The following is a 19,909-nucleotide window of genomic DNA, read 5'->3' on the forward strand; positions in this document are numbered from 1 at the left end:
TTTCCAATCGTTCTCAACGACCGGATGGTCGATCATTCGGGACATTAGATTGTTAATGGCCACCTCTAAAGAATCAGTCGGAAATCTGGATTGACGGACTGATCGATAGAAAGATTGTTGATCGTCACCGTTAACGGTACACAAACCGATCGAACATACGGTCGAGAGATTGTATCGTCAATGGGCATCTTTACTGAACCTGCAGCACAAAACAGATACAGCCCTTCATAAAGGTTACTCAAGCTTCAGCATTAAAAGGGTGGTCAGGACTTTATTCCTCATCTATTGCCCCAGAATTCCTCCCCATCCCCTGCAGTTGCAGTTAAACATGCCCCCCCCTCCCCCCCCCCCCCCCCATATACTGCTGTGGCTGGATAGTGTACTGGTTAAGGGCTCTGCCTCTGACACACAAGACCAGGGTTCAAATCTCGTTCAGTAAGCCAGGACCTATTCAGTGAGGAGTCCTTGGGCAAGACTACCTAACACTGTCCAAGGTTAACTGCCCTATCGGTAAATCTCATCACACACTAACAAAGACATTATTAAATTGTTAGACAAACATTTCTATCTGGAAACAGATTAGTAACTAGACATAATACCGTTGCTAGAAATAGACATAAAACCACCAGAACAGTGCAGGTGACAAACGTTTCCGCCACACAGTGTACACACCAGCACACACCCACACTGTGAGGTTAGTTAGCAGGTTACATGGTTAGTTTAAAACAAAAACCCACAACATTCCAATTAGTGACACAAATCATCAGCCCTCAGGAGGAAGCGGCCGTGTCCAGTGAGAATAGCAGGGCTCCCTCTCCTGCCCGCCTCTGGTACTGCACCACATCAGGAAATACAGGAGGATATCTACCGGGAGGAATCCAGGCTCTACAGCTGCGAGGATATACAAATGTAATTATCTATAGGCCTCTAAGGGAGAGGAGGACTTGGCTACGGAATCAGAGAATTGCCATATATGCTCAAATATAAACCAAGATCCAAAATGACAGGTTCTCGGTTTATACTCCACCTCTGTCCATCCAGTGGTTGGATAGTGTACTGGTCAAGGACTCTGCCTCTGACAGTTTGAATCTCGGCTCTTCCAGTTTAGTAAGCCAGCAGTTATTCAGTAGGAGACCTTGGGCAAGACTCTCCAACGCTGCTACTGCCTATAGAGTGTGTCCCAGTGGCTGCAGGCAGCTCTGGTGCTTTGAGTCTGCCAGGAGAAAAGCGCTGTATAAAATGTTCTGTGTCTTGTCTTATCTCCCCATGATTCAGCCGTAATGTCTCACTTGTTCACCCGTGAAAGGGCGACAATTGTTGCCAGCAGAGTCCGCGATACGCTAAACGACAAGGCAGAGGACATGGCGGTCGGCCTATTTGGGGAAAGGGGGGCCGTAAAGACCCACCATCCAGGAAAAAAGGGCTCCTAGGTTTATAGACATATCGCCTATGTTTATCTGTTTTCTCATATAAAATAAAGGGACTCGGATGAGAGGAGTTGGAGAGCTGAGGGGCCAAGATGTAATCTATAGAGACATGCTAGGATTTGTCATCTCAAAGCAAATCTGAAGCAAAAAAATAAAATAAAATAATATAATGAGTTGTATGTGTAATACAGATAATGAATTGAACATTAGTAGCAAAGAAAAGAGATTCATTTTTATTTTTAGTTATATAAAACTTTTTTTCTTTAATAACATTGCATCATTCTGTCACATTTGCAGTTTAGAAACCACACACTGTATTTTAAAGAGAATCTGTACTCTAAAATTCTTACAATAAAAAGCATACCATTCTATTCATTATGTTCTCCTGGGCCCCTCTGTGCTGTTTCTGCCACTCCCTGCTGCAATCCTGGCTTGTAATTGCCAGTTTTAGGCAGCGTTTACAAACAAAAGACATGGCTGCTAACCAGAGTGTGATAGGCTGAGAGGAGCTCAGTCTGTGACTCATACAGAGCCTGCAGGGGGCTTGGAGCGGGTGTGTATAGCTTCTATCCTATCACAAGCAGACCAGCACATTCCTGCCTGAGTGCCTGAGCCCGACAAAGCCGTCAGAGGAAAGAAGATTAGATTATATAACAGAGATAATACAGCCACTGTGCAATTAGGATAGGCTGCAGTAAGACAGAGCACATTACAACAGGTATAGAAACTTATAGGATAGAAGAAATAAGGCTGAAATTTTTGTTACAGAGTCTCTTTAAGCTATAAAAAGCTGAAATAATGACCCTTTGAACTTTCCTGTAGTAAAACCTTATCTCAATCTGTCTCTGGCTGTTTCTTGGCTGTTTAAAAAGACTCTGAAGTCTCTTAAAAATGAGGTTTTGACTTTAAAAACCTCTAACATTTCCCCTATTAAAACTCTGCATCCCCATGGCTGAATAAGGAATAAATCAATCCAAACTCCCCCGGCAAAATCCACAACTTTCTTGGTCGTGGATTTTGCTGCCCTAAGGAGGCAGAGCTTTCAGCTGCAGCTCTGCCTCCATGCGTGTCAATCAGCATGCATCTCCGCCTCTCTCCGCCCCTCTCAGTGAAGGAAGACAGAGGGGCGGGGAGAGGCGGCGATCCGCGCTGATGGACGCGTGTAGAGGCAGAGCTACAGCCTAAAGCTCTGGCTCTTCACGGAAGAAGCCCTGCGATGTGCCCCGGACAGTTTGGGGTGATTTATTGCTTTTTCAGCAGCAGGGATGCTGAGTTTAATAGGGGCAATTATGTTAGGAGGTTTTTGAAGTAAAAACCTCATTTTTAGCACACTTCAGACTCTCTTTAAGTGCTTCAGAAAACAGGACTGTATTTGACCCAGTGGGCGGAATAGCTCAGAGAAGCTCTTTTGCATAGATAACTGAAGTTTTTCTTAACTCTTCCTGTACTGGAAAACAACATGAGAGACTATTCTTTGCTACTAATGTTCTATTTCTAAAGGCCCATACACACGTCGGATTTTAGCGAACGACCCGTCGTTTGAACGTTCCGTCGTTCGGACGTTTTCGCGTCAAATCCGACGTGTGTACAGACTATCGTTCGGGTGATAAGACTGGTTACCAACGGTCTAATTGTTTACAGTACAGGAAGAGTTGAGAAACTCCAGTTGTTATCTCTATGCAAACAAGCCATTAAGCTCTCCGACTAAGTTAGTCATGGAGAGGGCTGTTATCTGACTTTTATTATCTCAACTGTTCCTGGACTATTTACTTTTCCTCTGCTAGAGGAGAGGTCATTACTTCACAGACTGCTCTGAAAGACTCATTTTGAATGCTGAGTGTTGTGTAATCTGCACATATTATAGAATGATGCAATGTTAGAAAAAACACTACATACCTGAAAATAAAAGTATGAGAATATTTTCTTTGCTGCTAATCTTCTAGTAATTATTCATAGTACACAACCAATTCACTATATCATTTTTTTTTTTTCGCTTCAGTGTCTCTTTAAAGAGTGATAGTTTTGGGTGAGTTTTTTCTACAATCCCTGTGCAGGCAAGTTGCTGCGCTCTCTGTTGTGTTCTGTAGGGGGAAGCACACTTAGGGACCTGACTGTGAGTGTCCATAGTGGGGATTACAAGATGTCCACCTACTGCATACATCTAATTATGGAGAATAATGGCAGAGACACAAAACTCTCCTGAATTCAGTCTATGGCTCTCGCCTACACCCCTCCATAGACAGCAGTCTGTACAATCGGTGATTCTCAGAGTGTTGGTTAATGTGTGTAACCCAATCTGCAGCAAGGTCACATGTTAAAAGGTTAGAGAACCAACCGGCAGCATGCAGCAGCAGCGGGGGAGGGGGGGGATACAGGAAGTCCTCTGACATTGCGGCAGGAGGGGGAGGGAATGTAGAGGATGAGGATGACAGGGTGGACATATCAGGAGAAGAGGAAAAACAGACAACCAGATTCAGAGGGAGAAAAACAAAACATAAGACAACAGGCCTCGTCTGGCAGAGGGTGTGTAACAGAAACTGTCTGTGCTGCCTCCAGCATCCATATCCTCCATCATATCTTAAGGTGCCAATTAACGGTACAATTTTATCATCAGATCCAGCGACACTCTTTTTATGATCGAACTGTAAAGAAAACTGTGCAGCATGTGATGAAAATCGATGCGAACCGTTTCTTTGGTCGATTTGAACAGAAAATGTAATTGATCAAAAAAGTTGGATTTTACAAATCGTATCTGAAGAGAGAAAATGCCCTAACTGACCAGTTTATGGGAATTATTGATAAATTACCTTCCAATTACTTACGATCGTAAAAAGTGCATTGAAAAATCACATCTGAAGAAAAAAAAATTGTACCATTGATTGGCACCTTAAAACAAGGACAACGCAAGGTAGAGACTGACCGTTTCCTGGTGCTCACTGCTTTCTGTGTCCCCAAAGGGCAACTCTTTAGCGGTGACGCAGACAGTCATAAAGACACATAATGCAGATGTGTCCCTGTTAAGAGTCTCCCTTCTTGTGCTGCAGCCATCTCTCCAACAAAACCTGATGGAGGGCTTCCACTGGCTGCAGCTTGAGGAATTATCCAAATTATCCGAGGAATGGAGGAGACACTAGGAGGAGAGAACTGCCAGTATTCCTCCGCAGCCACCAATCACCTGCAAGCACAGATTCCAGCTGCCATCGGTGTGGCTGAATCTGATTGGTGGATGTGGGGAGATGAGGACAGTCCTCGTTACTGGTACAGAACACCCAATGGAGACTGGAGGGCTGATGGAGAAGAAAAGAACATACAGCCACACATGTGCAGAGATGGATGCTGGACAGCACAACACATGGAGGGAGGGGGCGGGGATGCATCACCACAGACAAAATAGTGAGGTATACGATTGGTGGAGGACAGAGGTATGGCACAGAGGGAGAGTGAACACATAACCAAAGACAGAGCAGCGTGAAGACATGATTGGTGGAGGACAGTGGCACGGAATGGAGGGAGCGGGAACACATAACAACAGACAATGTGACAGGTATGATTGGTGGAAGACAGCAGTTCGGTATGGAGGTGGCGGGGACACATGAGCACACACAATGTGACAGGTATGATTGGTGGAAGACAGCAGTACGGTATGGAGGTGGCGGGGACACATGAGCACACACAATGTGACAGGTATGATTGGTGGAAGACAGCAGTACGGTATGGAGGTGGCGGGGACACATGAGCACACACAATGTGACAAGTATGATTGGTGGAAGACAGCAGTACGGTATGGAGGTGGCGGGGACACATGAGCACACACAATGTGACAGGTATGATTGGTGGAAGACAGCAGTACGGTATGGAGGTGGCGGGGACACATGAGCACACACAATGTGACATGTATGATTGGTGGAAGACAGCAGTACGGTATGGAGGTGGCGGGGACACATGAGCACACACAATGTGACAGGTATGATTGGTGGAAGACAGCAGTACGGTATGGAGGTGGCGGGGACACATAAGCACACACAATGTGACAGGTATGATTGGTGGAAGACAGCAGTACGGTATGGAGGTGGCGGGGACACATGAGCACACACAATGTGACAGGTATGATTGGTGGAACAGAGCAGTACAGTATGGAGGGGGCAGGGACATGAGCACACACAATGTGACAGGTATGATTGGTGGAACAGAGCAGTACAGTATGGAGGGGGCGGGGACACGAGCACACACAATGTGACAGGTATGATTGGTGGAACAGAGCAGTACAGTATGGAGGGGGCGGGGACACATGAGCGCACACAATGTGACAGGTATGATTGGTGGAACAGAGCAGTACAGTATGGAAGGGGGTGGGAAAAGATGACCACAGACAATGTGAGAGGTATGATAGGTGGAGGACACTGGTATGGTATGAAGGGGGCAAAGACACATGACCACACACAAAGCAATGTGAAGGCATGATTGGTGGAGGACAACGGTACGGTATGGAGCGGGAACACATGACAACAGACAATGTGAGAGGTATGATTGGTGGAAGACAGCAGTATGGTATGGAGGGGGCGGGAACACATGACCACAGACAGAGCAGTGTGAAGACATGATTGGACGAGGACAGCCAGGTAATCTCAGTGCAGGGGTCGGTACATACAGGTCAGAGCGGGGATAAGCAGGGAAGTAAGCGATGGAGCGAGACGGCCATTCCCACCTTCCCAGTCTGTGCTGGGCACGGAGCGAGCTGCAGGATAAGCATCTCCAAAATCATAATCTACAGAGACCGGGGACAAAACAGCCAGTTAGAATCAGGCGCTGCAGACGGTGCTTCGCAGCTTAACGAAAAGAGAACCTGTTTGTGTGGCCGTAATCTGCTCTGTGAGCTGTGCTTCCTGAAGGATATATATATAGAGATATATATATATATATATATATATATATATATATATATATATATATATATATATATATATATATATATATATATATATATATATATATATATATATATATATATATATATATACATACACACATTATATATATATATAGATAGATAGATATCTCCAGCGATGGGCCGATCTCAGTCATGTCAGATTACAGCCATACAGATAGGCTACCCTTGTGTACAACATACAATTAAGCGCCCTCTAGTGCTGGGATGATCAACTGTTTACATAAAATAACTGTTACAGTATAGAGGGGGGGCTCGCACAAATACATAAGCAAACAAATTCTGACGTATAGCTGTTTTTGCACAAACCACTGTACCCCCCCAACTTAGTACAGGCCCCCCCCTGCAGTACCTTCGCTGGAGGGAGCGATGGCGCTGTCATCCCATTCCAGGTTGGCAGAGTTGATGGAGTTGAAGGAGTTGAGGGAGAGACTGTCGGAGCCACGGATGTTGCTGGGGAGCCGATCCTCAAAGTCCAGGAGGTACTGAGGTTTGTAGTATTCCGGCATGTATGGCGCCAGGTCCAAATATGGCACATCCTGCACAGAGAAGAAGAAGACGGGCGATACAATCTGAGCATTACCAGACACAGGGCTGTTTTCAGGCATAGGCAAACCAGGCAGATGCAGGAGGCGGTGCAACAGAGATATTCTTAGCACACTGTGCTTTATGGAACTCTTACACAAAGTGGTGATTTTATTAGGAAAGGGATGAATGAATTTTAATAACTATATCTAGCCATGTATGGGCAGGCAGATCGACCATGAGACATCTCTCTCTCTCTGTTCGAATCTGATCAGAGAGAGATCTGTTGCTAGCCCATACACTGCTGACCAATTCCCGAAAGCTTTCATTGTTAAATCTATGAGAAATTGGCCTAGCGCCGCCACTCCCCTAAAGTTCAATGTCCCCTTCAGTGCCCATGAGGTGTAAAATATCACCGGTCCCACTGGCCAGGGCTGTGGAGTCAGAGTAATTTTGGGACTTGGAGTCTGAGTTGGAGTCAAAGGTTTCATAAACTGAGGAGTTGGGAGTCGGAGCTGGAGGATTTTTATACCAAATCCACAGCCCTAGTAAGTGTAAGACTTAGGGCCCATTCACACCTAAAATCGCTAATCGCAAATCGGATTTGCAGTGTGCACAGAGCCTAATAGGGGGTACTGTAAAAAGAAGCACTAAATTGGGGGCAAGAGTAATAAATGAGCACATGAATAAAAAAAAAACTCTAGGATAAAGAGACAGTATAATGAGTAGCAGTGTATTAAGGGGTGTTATGGCAGTTGCCTCCTGCAAAATAAAGTTATCAGGAGGGTTCCTTCAGGGTAAAAAAAAAAAAAAAAAAAAAAAAAAGACAAACACTTATAGCGCTTTTCTCCTGGCGGACTCAAAGCGCCAGAGCTGCAGCCACTAGGACGCGCTCTATAGGCAGTAGCAGTGTTAGGGAGACTTGCCTAAGGTCTCCTACTGAATAGGTGCTGGCTTATCGAACCCTGGTCTCCTGCGTCAGAGGCAGAGCCCTTAACCATTACACCATCCAGCCCCAGAAAGTTTGAGAAAGGTTGGACTAGGTAGAAGCCCCCGGTAAGTTACACTGGGCAGGTTTATTCCACTTTAGGTTCCCTTTAAAGGGGACTCAGAGCTGAATGAAACAAAAAGATTTTATACATACCTGGGGCTTCCTCCAGCCCCATCCACACGGATCGTTCCTCCGCTGTTTTTAGCTTCAGGAACCAGGTCCCGTCACTGACGTCAGTCTGACATAAGAGAAGTGCGCCCTCTCCGAATCTCTCCAGCAGCTGCTGGACGGCGGCGTGGAAGCGATCCATGTGGATGGGGCTGGAGGAAGCACCAGGTATGTATAAAACTTTGTTTCATTCAGCTCTGGTACACTTTATGTATCGCAAATTTAGTTTTCAAAAATTAAAACAAAATGTGCCCTGCCTGAGGCACCAAAATAGGAAGAAACGGCCCTGGCCAGATTATCCGGTGTCTGAGCGAACTCTGCCGCCCCTGGCTAAAAACAGGCAGGTGTGAGTGCAACATCTCGCTACATTTCTTTTTACGACTACTTTCGTCCAATACATTTATGTTTAGTAATTATATAGCGCTGACAATTTCAGCAGCGCTGTGCAGAGTATATTGCCTTGTCACTAACTGTCCCTCAGAGGGGCTCACAATCTAGTCCCTACCATAGTCATATGTCTATGTATCGTGTATTGCATGTACAATACAATACAGCAAAAACTGTTGTGTGTCCCATTTCAAATGACTTGCCTAACGTGTTTAAAAGGGAAGGTTCAGGGACGATAAAAAAAAAAAAATCCATATCCACTTACCTGGGGCTTCCTCCAGCCCGTGGCAGGCAGGAGGTGCCCTCGGCGCCGCTCTGCAGGCTCCCGGTGGTCTCCTGTGGCCGACCCGACCTGGCCAGGCTTCTTCTGCGCTCCACGCCGGCGCGCTGACGTCATCGGACGTCCTCCGGGCTGTACTGCGCATGCTCAGTAGTTCTGAGTCTGCGCAGTACAGTCCGGAGGACGTCAGATGACGTCAGCGCGCCGGCGTGAAACGCAGAATGGAGCGCAGAAGAAGCCCGACCTGGTCGCCGGTCTGGCCAGGTCGGGTACCGGGAACCTGCGGAGCGGCGCCGAGGGCACCTCCTGCCTCCCACGGGGGCTGGAGGAAGCAGCAGGTAAGTGGATATGGATTTTTTTTTTTTATCGTCCCTGAACCTTCCCTTTAAAAGACACGTGAACTGAGACAGATATGGAGGCTGCCACATTTATTTCATTTTCAACAATACAAGTTGACCGGCAGCCCTTCTGATCCCTTTGGCTGCAGAAGTGTCTGAATCACACCAGAAACTAGCATGCAGTTAATCTAGTCACCCTTCAGCCAGAGCACCTGATCTACATATGGTCTGTGGTATATGGTTCATGGTCTATGGCTAAAAGTATTAGAGGCAGAGGAGCAGCAGAATAGCCACGTAACTGGTATTGTGTAAAAGGAAATAAATATGGCAGCCTCCGTATGCATCTCACTTCAGGTGTTTGTATTATCTGTGGAACAGAATATGGGGGGATTCTGAATGAACGATTCCCAGCAATGACTGGAATGTATGCAACAGAGCTGAGATTTTACTTATTTCAAAAATTAGCCACATTCTAGACAGACAGGCCAAATATCCACTCACCAGCTCCAGATCAAAGCGAATGAACTCCAAACCGGACACCAGGGTGAGGAAAAGGGTGAGATGATCATGGCTGCACACCAGGGCATTCCTGCAATACAATAAGAATACCGGAAGTGAAGCAGGAAGTGGCAGCATGACAGAAGAGGCGGAAATAAACAGGAGGGGTGGCGAGGCAGAAGAGAGAACAGATGGAGAAACAGGAGAGGCGGAGACGACAGACAGACAGACCGTAACAGGCGGAGACGACAGACAGACCGTAACAGGCGGAGACGACAGACAGACCGTAACAGGCGGAGACGACAGACAGACCGTAACAGGCGGAGACGACAGACAGACCGTAACAGGCGGAGACGACAGACAGACCGTAACAGGCGGAGACGACAGACAGACCGTAACAGGCGGAGACGACAGACCGTAACAGGCGGAGACGACAGACAGACCGTAACAGGCGGAGACAGACCGTTACAGGCAGAGACAGACAGAACGACAGAACAGGCAGAGACAGACAGAACGACAGAACAGGCAGAGACAGACAGAACGACAGAACAGGCAGAGACAGACAGAACGACAGAACAGGCAGAGACAGACAGAACGACAGAACAGGCAGAGACAGACAGAACGACAGAACAGGCAGAGACAGACAGAACGACAGAACAGGCAGAGACAGACAGAACGACAGAACAGGCAGAGACAGACAGAACGACAGAACAGGCAGAGACAGACAGAACAGGCAGAGACAGACAGAACAGGCAGAGACAGACAGAACAGGCAGAGACAGACAGAACAGGCAGAGACAGACAGAACAGGCAGAGACAGACAGAACAGGCAGAGACAGACAGAACAGGCAGAGACAGACAGAACAGGCAGAGACAGACAGAACAGGCAGAGACAGACAGAACAGGCAGAGACAGACAGAACAGGCAGAGACAGACAGACAGACAGACAGACAGAACAGGCAGAGACAGACAGACAGACAGACAGAACGACAGAACCGGCAGAGACAGACAGAACGACAGAACCGGCAGAGACAGACAGAACGACAGAACAGGCAGAGACAGACAGAACGACAGAACAGGCAGAGACAGACAGAACGACAGAACAGGCAGAGACAGACAGAACAGGCAGAGACAGACAGAGACAGGCAGAACGACAGAACAGGCAGAGACAGACAGAACGACAGAACAGGCAGAGACAGACAGAACAGGCAGAGACAGGCAGAGACAGACAGAACGACAGAATGACAGAACAGGCAGAGACAGACAGACAGGACAAACAGACAGAGACAGACAGAAACAGGCAGAGACAGACAGAAACAGGCAGGCAGGCAGAGACAGACAGACAGGACAAACAGACAGAACAGGCAGAGACAGACAGAACAGGCAGAGACAGGCAGAGACAGACAGAACAGGCAGAGACAGACAGACAGAACAGGCAGAGACAGACAGACAGAACAGGCAGAGACAGACAGACAGAACAGGCAGAGACAGACAGACAGAACAGGCAGAGACAGACAGACAGAACAGGCAGAGACAGACAGACAGAACAGGCAGAGACAGACAGACAGAACAGGCAGAGACAGACAGACAGAACAGGCAGAGACAGACAGACAGAACAGGCAGAGACAGACAGACAGAACAGGCAGAGACAGACAGACAGAACAGGCAGAGACAGACAGACAGAACAGGCAGAGACAGACAGACAGAACAGGCAGAGACAGACAGACAGAACAGGCAGAGACAGACAGACAGAACAGGCAGAGACAGACAGACAGAACAGGCAGAGACAGACAGACAGAACAGGCAGAGACAGACAGACAGAACAGGCAGAGACAGACAGACAGAACAGGCAGAGACAGACAGACAGAACAGGCAGAGACAGACAGACAGAACAGGCAGAGACAGACAGACAGAACAGGCAGAGACAGACAGACAGAACAGGCAGAGACAGACAGACAGAACAGGCAGAGACAGACAGACAGAACAGGCAGAGACAGACAGACAGAACAGGCAGAGACAGACAGACAGAACAGGCAGAGACAGACAGGCAGGCAGAGACAGACAGGCAGGCAGAGACAGACAGGCAGGCAGAGACAGACAGGCAGGCAGAGACAGACAGGCAGGCAGAGACAGACAGGCAGGCAGAGACAGACAGGCAGGCAGAGACAGACAGGCAGGCAGAGACAGACAGGCAGGCAGGCAGAGACAGACAGGCAGGCAGGCAGAGACAGACAGACAGAGACAGACAAACAGACAGGCAGAGACAGACAGACAGGCAGGCAGAGACAGACAGACAGGCAGGCAGAGACAGACAGACAGGCAGGCAGAGACAGACAGACAGGCAGGCAGAGACAGACAGACAGGCAGGCAGAGACAGACAGACAGGCAGGCAGAGACAGACAGACAGGCAGGCAGAGACAGACAGACAGGCAGGCAGAGACAGACAGACAGGCAGGCAGAGACAGACAGACAGGCAGGCAGAGACAGACAGACAGGCAGGCAGAGACAGACAGGCAGGCAGAGACAGACAGGCAGGCAGAGACAGACAGGCAGGCAGAGACAGACAGGCAGGCAGAGACAGACAGGCAGGCAGAGACAGACAGGCAGGCAGAGACAGACAGGCAGGCAGGCAGAGACAGACAGGCAGGCAGGCAGAGACAGACAGGCAGGCAGGCAGAGACAGACAGGCAGGCAGGCAGAGACAGACAAACAGAACAGGCAGAGACAGACAGACAGGCAGGCAGAGACAGACAGACAGGCAGGCAGAGACAGACAGACAGGCAGGCAGAGACAGACAGGCAGGCAGAGACAGACAGAACAGGCAGAGACAGACAGAAACAGGCAGAGACAGACAGAAACAGTGAGGCAGGCAGAGACAGACAGACAGGACAAACAGACAGAACAGGCAGAGACAGACAGAACAGGCAGAGACAGACAGAACAGGCAGAGACAGACAGAACAGGCAGAGACAGACAGAACAGGCAGAGACAGACAGAACAGGCAGAGACAGACAGAACAGGCAGAGACAGACAGAACAGGCAGAGACAGGCAGAGACAGACAGAACAGGCAGAGACAGACAGAACAGGCAGAGACAGACAGAACAGGCAGAGACAGACAGAACAGGCAGAGACAGACAGAACAGGCAGAGACAGACAGACAGACAGAACAGGCAGAGACAGACAGACAGACAGAACAGGCAGAGACAGACAGACAGACAGAACAGGCAGAGACAGACAGACAGACAGAACAGGCAGAGACAGACAGACAGAACAGGCAGAGACAGACAGACAGAACAGGCAGAGACAGACAGACAGAACAGGCAGAGACAGACAGACAGAACAGGCAGAGACAGACAGACAGAACAGGCAGAGACAGACAGACAGAACAGGCAGAGACAGACAGACAGAACAGGCAGAGACAGACAGACAGAACAGGCAGAGACAGACAGACAGAACAGGCAGAGACAGACAGACAGAACAGGCAGAGACAGACAGACAGAACAGGCAGAGACAGACAGACAGAACAGGCAGAGACAGACAGACAGAACAGGCAGAGACAGACAGACAGAACAGGCAGAGACAGACAGACAGAACAGGCAGAGACAGACAGACAGAACAGGCAGAGACAGACAGACAGAACAGGCAGAGACAGACAGACAGAACAGGCAGAGACAGACAGACAGAACAGGCAGAGACAGACAAACAGAACAGGCAGAGACAGACAAACAGAACAGGCAGAGACAGACAAACAGAACAGGCAGAGACAGACAAACAGGCAGGCAGAGACAGACAAACAGGCAGGCAGAGACAGACAGACAGGCAGGCAGAGACAGACAGACAGGCAGGCAGAGACAGACAGACAGGCAGGCAGAGACAGACAGGCAGGCAGAGACAGACAGACAGGCAGGCAGAGACAGACAGGCAGGCAGAGACAGACAGACAGGCAGGCAGAGACAGACAGGCAGGCAGAGACAGACAGGCAGGCAGAGACAGACAGGCAGGCAGAGACAGACAGGCAGGCAGAGACAGACAGGCAGGCAGAGACAGACAGGCAGGCAGAGACAGACAGGCAGGCAGAGACAGACAGGCAGGCAGAGACAGACAGGCAGGCAGGCAGAGACAGACAGGCAGGCAGGCAGAGACAGACAGACAGAACAGGCAGAGACAGACAAACAGACAGGCAGAGACAGACAGACAGGCAGGCAGAGACAGACAGACAGGCAGGCAGAGACAGACAGACAGGCAGGCAGAGACAGACAGACAGGCAGGCAGAGACAGACAGACAGGCAGGCAGAGACAGACAGGCAGGCAGGCAGAGACAGACAGGCAGGCAGGCAGAGACAGACAGGCAGGCAGAGACAGACAGGCAGGCAGAGACAGACAGGCAGGCAGAGACAGACAGGCAGGCAGAGACAGACAGGCAGGCAGAGACAGACAGGCAGGCAGAGACAGACAGGCAGGCAGAGACAGACAGACAGGCAGGCAGGCAGGCAGGCAGGCAGAGACAGACAGGCAGGCAGGCAGAGACAGACAGGCAGGCAGGCAGAGACAGACAGGCAGGCGGAGACAGACAGGAGAGGCGGAGACAGACAGGAGAGGCGGAGACAGACAGGAGAGGCGGAGACAGACAGGAGAGGCGGAGACAGACAGGAGAGGCGGAGACAGACAGGAGAGGCGGAGACAGACAGGAGAGGCAGCAGTAAAGGCATAGCGTGTGCTCAACTTACTTGTAGTAATATTTCTGTAACAGAGTTTGGTTCTCCTGGAATAACCTCAGGTAACTCTCCAGTGAATTCTCATTGAGCGCCAAATATAGCCAGGCCCGACCTGCCAAGGCACGTAGTGACATAAGACGTATGGTGGACACAGGAATTGTCAGAATTCAATTAGAAACTGTGGAATATGTCAGAGTTATATAACTGTATAACAACAATAATAGCGTGACTGTGGTGAGCACATTAGAGTGTAAGCTCCTCTGGTGCAGAGACTGCTTGGAATGGATCAGTGATCTCTGTAGAACATTGTGGAATATGTCAGATCTATATAAATGTATAATAATAATAATAATAATAATAAAAGGCGAGTGTGTGTGTTGAGGACATTATAGTGTAAGCTTATCTGGTGCAGAGACTGATGGGAATGGATCAGTGATCTCTATACACATTTGGGGGGAGTGTCTGAGCATAGGCTGACAAGGCAGAGTTTGGGGGAGGAGCATAAACCTGCGCCCACAATAGCCCAGAGATGGCGGTTCGGTACTTACTGCGGCCCAGGAGTGTAGCCACATGCTGCTGCTCCTCAATCTGTTTCACGGCCTCCCTGCGGGTAAAATGGACGACCAGCACCCAGTATCCGGAGGAGATGTCCTGCAGCCTGAGGAGGAGGGAGCAAAGCATTCCGTTACTGCAGCACAACATCCCACAATACAGAGCACAACACTGGCACTGCCGAGTGCAATCCTGCCTGCTGTTACTGCAGCACAAGATCCCACAATACAGAGCACAGCACTGGCACTGCCTGGTGCAATCCTACCTGCTGTTACTGCAGCACAACATGCCACAATACAGAGCACAACACTGGCCACTGCCTGGTGCAATCCTGCCTGCTGTTACTGCACCACAACATCCCACAATACAGAGCACAACACTGGCCACTGCCAGTGGCAATCCTGCCTGCTGTTACTGCAGCACAACGTCCCACAATACAGAGCACAGCACTGGCACTGCTGGGTGCAATCCTGCCTGCTGTTACTGCAGCACAACATCCCACAATACAGAGCACAACACTGGCCACTGCCTGGTGCAATCCTGCCTGCTGTTACTGAAGCACAACGTCCCACAATACAGAGCACAACACTGGCCACTGCCAGTGGCAATCCTGCCTGCTGTCACTGCAGCACAACATCCCACAATACAGAGCACAACACTGGCCACTGCCGGGTGCAATCCTGCCTGCTGTTACTGCACCACAACATCCCACAATACAGAGCACAACACTGGCCACTGCCAGTGGCAATCCTGCCTGCTGTTACTGCAGCACAACGTCCCACAATACAGAACACAGCACTGGCACTGCTGGGTGCAATCCTGCCTGCTGTTACTGCAGCACAACATCCCACAATACAGAGCACAACACTGGCCACTGCCTGGTGCAATCCTGCCTGCTGTTACTGCAGCACAACATCCCACAATACAGAGCACAGTACTGGCACTGCCGGGTGCAATCCTGCCTGCTGTTACTGCAGCACAACATCCCACAATACAGAGCACAACACTGGCCACTGCCTGGTGCAATCCTGCCTGCTGTTACTGCAGCACAACATCCCACAATACAGAGCACAGCACTGGCACTGCCGGGTGCAATCCTGCCTGCTGTTACTGCAGCACAACATCCCACAATACAGAGCACAGCACTGGCACTGCCGGGTGCAATCCTGCCTGCTGTTACTGCAGCACAACATCCCACAATACAGAGCACAACACTGGCCACTGCTGGGTGCAATCCTGCCTGCTGTTACTGCAGCACAACATCCCACAATACAGGGCACAACACTGGCCACTGCCGGGTGCAATCCTGCCTGCTGTAAGTGCAGCACAACATCCCACAATACAGAGCACAACACTGGCCATTGCCGGGTGCAATCCTGCCTGCTGTTACTGCAGCACAACATCCCACAATACAGAGCACAACACTGGCCATTGCCGGGTGCAATCCTGCCTGCTGTTACTGCAGCACAACATCCCACAATACAGAGCACAGCACTGGCACTGCCGGGTGCAATCCTGCCTGCTGTTACTGCAGCACAACATCCCACAATACAGAGCACAGCACTGGCCACTGCCGGGTGCAATCCTGCATGCTGTTACTGCAGCACAACATCCCACAATACAGAGCACAGCACTGGCCACTGTCGGGTGCAATCCTGCCTGCTGTTACTGCAGCACAACATCCCACAATACAGAGCACAACAGTGGCACTGCCGGGTGCAATCCTGCCTGCTGTTACTGCAGCACAACATTCCACAATACAGAGCACAACACTGGCCACTGCCGGGTGCAATCCTGCCTGCTGTTAATGCAGCACAACATGCCACAATACAGAGCCATACTGGCCGCTGCCTGGTGCAATCCTGCCTGCTGTTACTGCAGCACAACATCCCACAATACAGAGCACAACACTGGCCACTGCCTGGTGCAATCCTGCCTGCTGTTACTGCAGCACAACATCCCACAATACAGAGCACAACACTGGCCACTGCCTGGTGCAATCCTGCATGATGTTACTGCAGCACAACATCCCACAATACAGAGCACAGCACTGGCCACTGCCGGGTGCAATCCTGCCTGCTGTAAGTGCAGCACAACATCCCACAATACAGAGCACAACACTGGCACTGCCGGGTGCAATCCTGCCTGCTGTTACTGCAGCACAACATCCCACAATCCAGAGCACAGCACTGGCCACTGCTGGGTGCAATCCTGCATGCTGTTACTGCAGCACAACATCCCACAATACAGAGCACAGCACTGGCACTGCCGGGTGCAATCCTGCCTGCTGTTACTGCAGCACAACATCCCACAATACAGAGCACAGCACTGGCACTGCCGGGTGCAATCCTGCCTGCTGTTACTGCAGCACAACATCCCACAATACAGAGCACAACACTGGCCACTGCCTGGTGCAATCCTGCATGATGTTACTGCAGCACAACATCCCACAATACAGAGCACAGCACTGGCACTGCCGGGTGCAATCCTGCCTGCTGTTACTGCAGCACAACATCCCACAATACAGAGCACAGCACTGGCACTGCCGGGTGCAATCCTGCCTGCTGTTACTGCAGCACAAGATTAGCTGCCTGCTTGTTTCTGGTGTGATTCAGACAGTACTGCAGCCAAATAGATCAGCAGTTCTGCCAGGCAACTGGTATTGTATTAACAGGAAAGAAACATGGCAGCTCCCATATCCCTCTCACTTCAGTTGTCCTTTAAGCCTTTCCTTTCCAGTTTCTCTTTCCTCCCCCCTCCCACATCACCCTTATTCCTGTTCACCTCACAACCCCTTTCCAATGCCCCCCCCCCCACCCCTCCTGTACACCTCACAACCCCTTTCCAATGCCCCCCCTCATCCCTCCTGTACACCTCACAACCCCTTTCCAATGCCCCCCCCCCCCCCACCTCTCCTGTAACCCATCCTCCCGGAGGTCACGCACAGGTGACAGGTGAGCCGTGCGAGGCGGATGATCATTTGTTAATGTGCAGCTCCATAAACCAGCCTCATAAATCTATAGAATGAATATAGCATGAATACAACATTCCGCAACACGAGCTGTGCAACCGGAAGAGCAGGTACAGCGCCCAATGCTCCACCCCAAGCTGAATCAGGAGGAACGAATGTGACCCCAACGTAACCCTGAGCAACGTAAACTGAGCGAATAATTACAGTCCTCGATGAGAACAAAAACAAAAAATCGGTTAACCCTTTGCACACTTAAAGGGAACCTTCACTCTGGCAAAAAAGAAAAAAAAATTCACTTACCTGAGGCATATACCAGCCCCCTGCAGCCATCCTGTGCCCTCGACGCCAGTCACGTCTCCCCCGGCCCCCCGCTGGCAGCTAGTTTCGATTTTGCCGACTCTGAGTTGGCGGCTCCCAACGCGTACCTTTGCATGCGTTCCCGCTGGTGCAGGACGCTATCATGGGCGGCAACATGTATCTTTATACACGTTGCACCTGCCCCTGAAGCCAGGCTTACATCCAGAACCGCTAGGCCCTAGCGGCTAGGGTATAATGAGCCTATAGCTTATACATGTTACAGAGCCACATCAGCCCAGAATGCAGACAGCCTGTTTTGGACTTTTGGTGCTCCTCAGTGCCAAGCAGGGATTGAAGTGCCTCTATGAGATAAGGCCTGGTCAGAGGTCGAATTGGAGGCGTTCACAGGTCGTCACTCACCCGTACAGCAAGGCGTGGTCCAGGTGTTCACAGAGCCTCTGAAGGACGCGGTCGTGGTTGCGAATGGCCGGCGTCTCATCCTCGCACGCAGCGAAGTAACTCTGCAACTGGAAGCAGAATAGGAGACAGATCAGAAACACGACAGCAACGCATCGGCTTATTTTTTAAGCTATTCCACAGTTTTATTTTAAGTTTAAATCTACTTTTTAAGTTTGAACTGTTTTATTGCTTTTGCTCAATGACACATTCATTGAAGTATGCCAGAGCTAAAATCCAGGTGTTAGGATCCAGAGGCTTCCCCCTCCCGAGGTAAGTATCCCCCAGGGCCTGTTTTTTGTTTTTTTTTTGTTTTCCTTTAACCAGTTAAGGACGACACTAGTTGAAATCTACGCCCTGTTTTGATGCTGTTGTGGCTACCAGGGCGTAGATTTCAGCTCACCGCCACTCTCATCGCTCTCTGCCTGCAGCTCACTCGCCCTGCCGTCTCTATGACAGCAGAGCCCTGTGAGTCAGTCAAGAGCAGATTTCATTGGCTCCTGAACCTATTAATGTAAGCCATACCCATTGGCTTGCACCGATAGACAGGGTCAGGAGCCAATTAAAGCGTCTCCTGACTTGCTCACATGAACTCTGCCGTCATAGAGGGTGGCCTGAGATTCCTAGCGTGCAGGGCGGACATCAGTTGCAGTGTGTATGTGCGGTGTTTCGTCAGTATTCTGCCATTTAAGGTACCAGCGGTCTACGGTCCTTCAGGGGCCAGAGACTGCCGGTACTTAAAGGGAACCTAAACTGAGAGGGATATGGATGTTTCCTTTTAAACCATACCAGTTGCCTGGCAGTCCTGCTGATCTCTTTGGCTGCAGTAGTGGCTGAATCATACACCTGAAACACGCATGCAGCTAATCCAGTCTGACTTCAGTCAGAGCACCTGATCTGCATGCTTGTTCAGGGGCTGTGGCTAGAAGTATTAGAGACACAGGATCAGCAGGAGAGTCAGGCAACTGGTATTATTTTAAAAGGAAAAAAAATCCATATACTCAGGTTTAGGTTCCCTTTAAAGTGGTTAAAGATCAGAAATAAAACAGATCATCATGAACTAGTCCTTTAAAAGGGAAACCTGAAGTGAGAGGGATATGGAGGCTGCCATATTTATTTCCTTTTACAATGCAGATTGCCTGGCTGCCCTGCCGATCCTCTGCCTCTAATGCTGGGCATACAGGGGCCGATGCGCCCTTATCAATCGAGCTGCTAATGGCTCGATTGATAATTTCCGACAGGTCCGATGACCTGCCGGATCGATACCCCACTCAATCCCCGTGGGGACGAGCGGGAATCGATCCGGCCGCCCGCGGGGGCGAGTAGGGACGCGGCGGGAGTCAATCCGGCGGCTAATCGA

At 49.9% G+C, this 19,909-nt stretch overlaps 1 protein-coding gene across 4 annotated transcripts in view; it reads right to left on the reverse strand.

The window, feature by feature from the left end:
- PLEKHM2 (pleckstrin homology and RUN domain containing M2) overlaps positions 1-19,909 on the reverse strand; it is a 68,169-nt gene that overhangs the window by 36,829 nt on the left and 11,431 nt on the right. For 2 of the 4 annotated variants that reach the window (XM_068241654.1, XM_068241656.1), the window contains exons 2-7: positions 18,514-18,620; positions 14,822-14,931; positions 14,286-14,385; positions 9,563-9,650; positions 6,725-6,911; positions 6,133-6,192 (exon numbers count right to left, since the gene is read on the reverse strand). In XM_068241654.1, coding sequence (XP_068097755.1) covers positions 6,133-6,192; positions 6,725-6,911; positions 9,563-9,650; positions 14,286-14,385; positions 14,822-14,931; positions 18,514-18,620 — 652 coding nt within the window. The remainder of the gene's footprint in view (positions 1-6,132; positions 6,193-6,724; positions 6,912-9,562; positions 9,651-14,285; positions 14,386-14,821; positions 14,932-18,513; positions 18,621-19,909) is intronic. The other 2 variants (XM_068241657.1, XM_068241655.1) reach the window with 1 other exon arrangement.

The sequence above is a fragment of the Hyperolius riggenbachi genome, chromosome 6 (assembly GCF_040937935.1).
Source record: "Hyperolius riggenbachi isolate aHypRig1 chromosome 6, aHypRig1.pri, whole genome shotgun sequence".
Taxonomy (NCBI): Eukaryota; Metazoa; Chordata; class Amphibia; order Anura; family Hyperoliidae; genus Hyperolius; species Hyperolius riggenbachi.